This window comes from Lissotriton helveticus, chromosome 3_2 (assembly GCF_964261635.1).
Source record: "Lissotriton helveticus chromosome 3_2, aLisHel1.1, whole genome shotgun sequence".
Classification (NCBI taxonomy): Eukaryota; Metazoa; Chordata; class Amphibia; order Caudata; family Salamandridae; genus Lissotriton; species Lissotriton helveticus.
In genome coordinates, this window is record NC_136062.1 from 442280831 (window position 1) to 442289009 (window position 8179).

At 42.3% G+C, this 8179-nt stretch overlaps 1 protein-coding gene across 4 annotated transcripts in view; it reads left to right on the forward strand.

The window, feature by feature from the left end:
* Window positions 1-7892, forward strand: part of ALKBH3 (alkB homolog 3, alpha-ketoglutarate dependent dioxygenase) — a 226971-nt gene extending 219079 nt beyond the window's left edge. For all 4 annotated transcript variants that reach the window (XM_078684346.1, XM_078684348.1, XM_078684349.1 and 1 more), the window contains exons 9-10: window positions 4744-4842; window positions 6928-7892. In XM_078684346.1, the coding sequence (XP_078540472.1) occupies window positions 4744-4842; window positions 6928-7017 (189 nt within the window). In that variant the 3' untranslated portion in view covers window positions 7018-7892. The remainder of the gene's footprint in view (window positions 1-4743; window positions 4843-6927) is intronic.
* Window positions 7893-8179: the final 287 nt, after the last annotated feature.

The following is an 8179-nucleotide window of genomic DNA, read 5'->3' on the forward strand; positions in this document are numbered from 1 at the left end:
TCCCCGCAAGAACAATTCAGCCTCTATCATCCTAAAGGTCTGTAAAGTGAGTACCATGAGTAGGTAATAGTAATATTTGTTATTTAAAAAGTACTAAGAAATGGCAGTAGTGCGGAATGAAGCACTATATAAAAACAACTCGAGAAAACAAGTATGCTGTTCTAGCTCTAAGTCACAAGTACACTTCCATAAAATACATAAAGTATGAGAAATGTGGAAATCATGCCTGTTAAAACTACAAACTAGGTCTTGCTGAATAATAGCACTGAAACATGGAGGCAGGTTTTGGCATTCCAGGCCAAAAAATGAGAGCCAGTCTGGGAGACTCACTCGTGACACCCAATGTGATGGACCTCTTCCTGCATTACTGAAACAGGATACCATCCGCCAGACAACCGCGCCTAACAGCCAGGAGGATTAAAAGTAACAGTAACTAGTAGGGTGTGGGCCAGCCTCTGCAGAGGTCCAGAGTACTTGAGGCTAATAGTCGACACAAATGGGTGCTGGCAGCGAGTAGATGCTGGGGTACGGGTAGAGGCTCACTGAATTGGTAGAAATAATCCTGCTCCAGAAAAACCCTTAGGGCCTGATTATGAGTCTTACGGTCCACAGACCACCAGACTCACGGTGGCGCAATGGTGGCAGTCCGGCCACTGCCGCATCGGCAGTCCGAGTGCTCTATTACTACTAAGGTGGTCCGACCTCCATTGCACCGCCGCAGTGGTTTTAAAGCTGCAATATGTTTGACGGGTCCGCCGCTGTCCCACCAAGCATATTATGAGTTTTCTCTCTGCCACGGTTTTCATGGCGGTTCCTACTCCATGGAAACTATGGCTGCAATGTAGAGACGTTTCCTCAAGCTGGGCACTTCAGCCTGGACTTTTTCCCGTGTTAGACGAAACCTTGCAGGGAATAGTAACTCCCACTTGATTTAGCTTGTCCATACATACCCGTCTTGTAGAGCGGATGTCAGGCACGGAAATAGTTTAGCACACATGTAAAATCCAACCCATGCTCTAAACGAAAAAACTCATGGGGCCAACAAACTATCTTGCTAATCTCTCCCCTCAAGGAACAGATTGTTTAGGGAAGGCAATATTTTAGCTTAGAGCAAAAGGTGATCTGTAGCCAATCAAACCAATTTTCCTGCCACACAGTGGAACTAAAGTAAAAGGAATTAGCGGCAACAATAGGAGTTTTTTGTTCACTTGTCAAATCTAGTTCTTTCACCTTTGGTGAGTCCAAGAATCTTCTGAAAAATGCTGTGTACTTGTTATATGTGCGTGCACCTGCAGAATTTGGCTACACTTTCCCAGAGTAGCCCCCATAGATTACCTAGAATGTCCTTCCTTGTTTCCTTCTTCTCCTAATTGTTCCTATACCAATATTTTGTGACAGGTCTCTCATCCTAAGCACTATATAGTTGCTACAAAATGCATGTCTTGTTACTTCTGCCTCCCAAGCTTTTCAAAGCAGGATAATTGATCAAAATTCCCTCATCTGTATCTTGAGCTGAGCCATCCCATTAAATGCATTGAACTCTTGCATTGTCTTTTTTCCTGAATTTGGGGTTACTTTGGTGAATTACAAAGGTTTTCCCTCTTTCCAGAGTTGCTCGGATAATTAAGTTCACCTCTTATCCTTGGATCAGACTTGCTATTCAAAGGCTAATGCAAACACTGCCTAGCAAAAAAGTGACTAGAAGAATATGATGAATTCTGGTACATCCTAGGGCCTTGCCACATTTATACAATGTGAGGGCTCCAGTTCGCAAACAGAATAGATGGCTTTTCTTCTTTGAACTGGGAGATATATTAGTTTGCTTGAGGAATATATGGTTCTTGATCACCCATAGTAATCTAGTACCTTTGCTCTTTTCTGGTAGACCCTTCCAGAGCGTGGGCTATTTAATATGCTCATGGCAGACTATTGTTGTAAGGCCACCTTTTAGTCTAAAGCAGGAGTCTGTTACCGATGATTCTTCATAAGCAGATCCTCAAGGTTCCTTAAGCCTGAGAGGGGCATGATAGTACACAGGATTATTGTGCGGATAAAGAGATTGGTAGGAGATATGCTTTCATACTATGATAGGGTCTCATAGTGATTCTAAAGTGTAGGCCTAGTGCTTGGCTTTTCTGCTGACCATGTAATATTGTAGATTCTGAGTACTTCATTTACAGTCCGACATTCATAGCAGATGATGTGGCCTGACAAGAGTGCTTGTTTTTTCTTTTTGCCCAAGAGGGGAGCTCTACCACTAATGAAAACCCAAGGACTATGTTGAGCATTTGTCACTCTGTATTGTTGGACACGTTGGATTACTGCTCATTTTGTTTGAAGTGTTCTTGAAATTTGGTAGTATGAGTTGTTTAATGTTGAGGTGGAGGCCCACCTATCTAACACCATTTTGATGTAGCCCTACTTATTCTTATTGCAGTTTTTCTTGGTGCCCAATGAGGTGAGGATAAGACCAACAGGAACTTCATTTTCTGTCCATTGTATGTGCAGTCTCCTGATATTGTTGAATGTTTGCCTATATTTAATGACCTCCATAGGATCTGAATGTATAGCTGTTGGTAACATTCACCTGGAGTTTGGAATGTATTTTTTCATGGTGGTTGAGTAAGGGAGTTAGCATGTATGATGTACATTATAGTAGATTCTTTCTTGGTTTACCAGGGTGCTCCAGCCTGAATTCCTGAATTTTTAAAACTGGTCCAAAGACCAGAAGATGTCCCAACAAATCTCAATGGGCTTCCAGTGGCTTTGTCTAACTACATAAGCACACTGTAAAGACTCTACAAGGATCTGTGATTGTTTTAGTGACCCTCGCCTCCCCGCAACATGTTTGATCTAGGTCTGCCAGTACCTCTGGAGTTAGGCCAGGGAAAGATATAGTAAAATGTCTTCTATCTGACCTTATGGTAGCAGTATACACATGTTTATGAAGATTCCCAGAGGTTTGTGCAAACTGTATACCTTCATGTGTAGTATACTTCTCTCAGTTGTCTTGTGGATACTTGGATAATAGGCAATTCACAGGAGTAAATGGGAAGGAAGGGTGATTTTCCATGTTTTAACTTTTTTGCTTTCATCCCCACATGGAAAATGTTTTTCATTTTGAGAGCTTTTTCCCTCCATGCCCCTCAAAAACATAAAGATGTTAGAAGAACATTTCTATCTTATCTCCTTACTTTCGTCAACTAGTAAACGTGTCTGTGCAAATGAAGTGGGTGTCCACTGCAGACACCTCCTGCTCTACCTATGAGAACACCCATGTGAAGCTGATTTTCACGGTGCTGGAGCTGTCATTGATTATAATATTAAATATGGGGAGGGCACTCGCAAGTAGGTATTGACTGAGGGAGTCAAACCCACGGTGGACAATAACTACCTGGGAGTACCCCCTCTATTCCCATTGGATAATATTACTATTGTAAATCAAATTTAAAGTTTGAGGTGACATTCAAAAAATTGGTTGTTAGATTATGAATTTTTCAAGGTACTATTTAGGTGGACTATTACAAGAAGCATATTTGTTAGATTTTCTTTTTTAAGTGATAATATTCAGACATTTTTGTGACCTAGCTACAGACAGACCCAGCTGCCTGTCTTATACTTTATTTATACAATACTCCACAGAGACAATCTTTGTTCAAGATTGGATGTTGTTTATCTAAGTCTCAGTTGCCCTGCTCTTATTTTTGTCTTTCTTCACTTTTTTGTTTGGCCCGACTACACAAGCTTTTCGGTTTTGCGGCCAGTAAACTCGTCGTTCGTCTTGATATGTCCGCAGTATTGTATCTAAGAAAACACCCATTTACTGTATTTCAATCCCACCTCATACATCTAGAGATCCATGACCGGTTATGTGAATCAGACCCTTTTCCTCACTAGCGAAAGTATTTTATTTGCATTGATATGGGAGTCACTGTGATTTAAAATACATCCACTAATTAAATCCGAATTGGTTAAGCCTTATCTTCACTTTAAACCTTCCGGCACTGGTTCTAAAGCCTCTTCGGATTTGAGAAATGCTGAAGGTCTACTTTCAGGACCACCACCGAGGCCCAGTGACCGCAACAGTCTTGTGTATGTGACTAACCAGGGATAATATGGTTTGGTTACTTCTAATTGCCTCACCACCACCTGTCAACATTGGTTCATGTTCCCATATCGACAACATCTCCGCTGGAAATGCTTATTGTCGGTTACTTGAAAAGATAAGTCTACCCTGTAATGTCACATGGTCTTTGTATGGTCTCCTTCTGCCACTGTTATGGGATCTTGGCGCTGCTTGGCAATGCCACCACTGCTTTAGTGATCGACACACTGGAGGGGGATCAGAATGTGTCCATGCCTTAAAAACGATCAGTTTCTGCACATGTGTTTACTGAGAAGGGACTTTTGGAAAGGAGTTGAAGTTTCAGAAAAGGTAGACAACATTTAGGCATTCTTCGTTCAGCCTGGTTACTCTAAGCATCTCCACTGAACTATTGAACAGGCTCTCATAGTGCAGAGGGTGTTGATGTCTGATTTATATAGCTTGTCTGTCGCCTGGGAAACTAGCTACCCCTTCTGAATGCTCCAGGAGCCCAGACTCTACAAGGGACCCTAATTCTATCTTCTTCAGGCTGTGAAGGCTTCTCAGTGCTCCTAACCTCCCAGTTCAGTACACCTTGTTCATGCTTTCTCAGTAGAAGCGTTGTCCCTCCTTGAACCTGACTTTTGTTTTGTTTGCAGGAAGAACATGGAGATTACACATATGTGGAACAAGTCCGTGTCCCCCTGGATCATGGGAGTCTTCTGCTGATGGAAGGCGCTACTCAGAAAGATTGGCAGGTGCGGCCCACAGAACGCAATCAGGCTTTCTCTCCAAGGGGAGTGTAGAGTGTCAGTGGTCCAGTGTGTGAGCCCAGGTGTCCCTCAGTCCCCTATTAAACCCACCCTCCGCTGACTATATCTCAGGCTGTTCTTCCAGTTTTCTCTTCCTTTCTGTTCCTTTCTTTCCTTCCTTCCTTCCTTCCTTCCTTCCTTCCTTTCTCCGGTCCTCTATCTCACACAGCAGCCTTGCCCCATCCTCACACTCTTTTGAACTTCTTTGTAGAGGGATGTTGTCACGTGTGTAGACGTTTGTTCATGTTCCCACTCTGCACTGAAACATTGATTGCAAAGAACCTCAAAAATGTTTTCTCTCCAAAGTTCTCTGTCAAAATGTCTGAATTACTTGTATTTTAGGAAGAGCTTTTTTATCAGTATGCGTTTATTAATATTCTTGAACATGACAAGGTCTCTGCATTGTTCCACCTGTAGACAGGTTCATCAGATGGTTACAATAGCCAGAGTCACGTGGAAAAGTGGAAGGCATCCAATATTGAATCATAACTCTGTCACCTCCCCCTGCTCCCAGTCAGCCAGGAACCACGAGCAGACTCTCTGTGAAACCGGGAGGCTGGACTTGTGCATCCTCAGAAACAGACTACTCAGGCTGTGCCTGAGGCTTTGTGGTTAGACACTCTGAACTTAACACCAACCTCTGAATCTTCAAGGGGACAGTTCCTACTACAGAGGGCATGTTGGTATATATGGCAAATGGGTTCCAAAACGCGACAGAGGATAAAAGTGGCAAATATTCCTTCTACCAGTTGGTAAGCGTTAGTGAGAAGGTATTCAGGCAACTTCCTATCCTCTTCAGTCCCTCATTCTCAGCACATATACTTCTTTTATGGCTATAATTAGTTATCCTAATATTATTAAATATCCCTGGCATCTTCCTCCCAGAATATCTTCAACTTGGGAATCCACCAAACACATTATTTTCCATCTCCTGCTTCCCAATTTTTCCCAGGAGGTCCCCAAAAATATTTCCTTACTTTTTTGGTGGTGTTTGTGACTCATGATTGTCCACTGCATTGCTACAGATTTAAAAGAGTGTTTTTCTGTTTTGTCTGAAAAGTAGTAGGAGAACCCTCCATCTGACACAGTGAGTGACGAGTGAAAAGGGGAGATGTACAAGCACAATTTTACATATATCTCAAAACACTGTGTAGTCTGTGATATCCGCCTCTTTGTTGAGAGATTCTCTAGCTAGAAGGTAACCCTTCACTTTATTTTCTGTTCAAAAAAGTTCTTTCTTGTGCTGATCAAAGAGCGTTCTTTCCCTCCTCTGAAACATATCAGAAGTGATCAGCCATTGTCTTTACCACCAGTCTGTTCTTCTGAGGCACCAGAGTAAAATCCCTGTTGAACTGAATCACTGCCACAAGGTAAAGGGAGAAGGACGAGCATCTCTCAAGCTCTGAGGAATGCCCTATATACAGCCCCTCTCTGACCCCATGCTAACATATTTATTACTTGGGCAATTATACTTTGGGATCCTTCAGAAACTCGACAGTGCTTTCCTAGAAACACTTCTCTCAAAATGAGCAACTCACTTTCTTTATATTGTATCATTTTTTTTTTATTATAGTGCTTTATTTTCCAATGGGAGTATGAATCTAAATAAAACAGGCACTTTAAATCCACATTAATGACTGCAGACTATTTAAAATGCAACACGGTTTGTAAGGTACTACTAGAATGTTTAGATCTTCCCAACTTGACTTGTCTTAAATGCGGTGTTGTTACTATACATTGAGTTTCAGACCTTAGTGCGCCTGTGTGAGATATCCTATTGAAACTGTATCCTTGTCATAAAAAGCAGTCGGTGGAGAGTTTGGGCTCCACATGGTTTGCCCTCTATAATTGTATCCAATGTTTTATGTTCTCACTGTATTCTTTTTTTGATGTATCACAGATGTTCCAGCTGTTCATAACCCAAGCCTGAGTTTAGTAAAGCGCAGAGGTTGGGTGCAGCTCACAGCGCTGCATTGGTGCTCATATCTGCATGCATTTATTCATATCTCTTTTCTTTGTTTCCATGGCAAGCACCGGGTGCCCAAGGAGTATCACGACCGGGCTGCGAGAGTCAACCTGACGTTTCGCACCGTGTACCCTATGCCTGCCCAGCAGAGGTGATGAATGGAGTGGAGGTGACCAGGAAACTGCCTGGAGGCCTTTGTGCAGATCCAGGCATAGCCATCCCGGGACTGAAGACAGGAGAGCACTGTCCACAGGAGAGCTCTGTCCAAGCTCTTACTATCTGAGGTGTAGATAAACTCGGTGCAACTTCTCCCCAACCCACTGGAACTGAAGCCTTTATACATAATTGCTAGCTTGCCGCGAGATCACTTCTGAGAGATTGGTTTGATGCTATGATAGGCTGTCACTGCCTAATAATGTTTTCCCACACTTTGCATTTTCTTTTTTTACTAATTACGCTTGCAGAGTAAATCTTCTTCAAGCTAGATTCTCTTATGTACTCATGGCCAGAAGTAGGATTTGAGCCTGAAAGATCTCCTGGCCCCAGTGTTGTGCTGCAAGAATAATGCTCTGGGGTTTTTATCAGAAAAGATAAAAGCTTCTCTGGAGTTCATTCTACCAGTGATTACTGGTCAAACTTCTGGCTCAGTCTGTCAATGCCCCATCCTTGATGATCTTTCAAACCACGCGTCCCGTGCACAACTACCCAAAGACCTGCCTTTCTGCAGGGATGGCGAAGATCCTGGCTCAAAAAAATATGTCACAGTGGTCCAGGATACATTTGCAATGCTTTCATGAAAAGCTCTGGTTCAAGGTTCTAAAGTATTAACTTTGGATGCTTTTGTAACAGAGGATTTCTCACAGTGGCTCAATACAAACTTTCCTGAGCATTGTTACAAAATTTGACCAACAGAGATGTTGGGCAGCTCTGTTGATAATGTGACCCTGAATAATTGTTTAAATGGAGTGCCATGGATTTAGTGTGGCCTGTGTGTTGTGTGTCTGAACAAATAAATATGTCTTACTCCCTATGTTGCCATAGCATCCTTTGTTTGACAATTACTTTTTTACTTGCAGCATCATACATACCACCTTCCTTCTGTCCTAGCCATGCCAGCATAGAATGTGTGGGGAATTCTATTTTTAAGCACCTAAAAATATGAAAAACCTATTTGTCCCGTGAAGCGTTCGATGATGTGAACAAAATGTCATATTCTTTTCAACTACCGTATGTTTTGATACTTTTATCTGTAAAACTTCACAAATGATCTTGTTAATATTTTCCTTCAGATGTGTTTGTTGGCGAATGCTCGGTTCA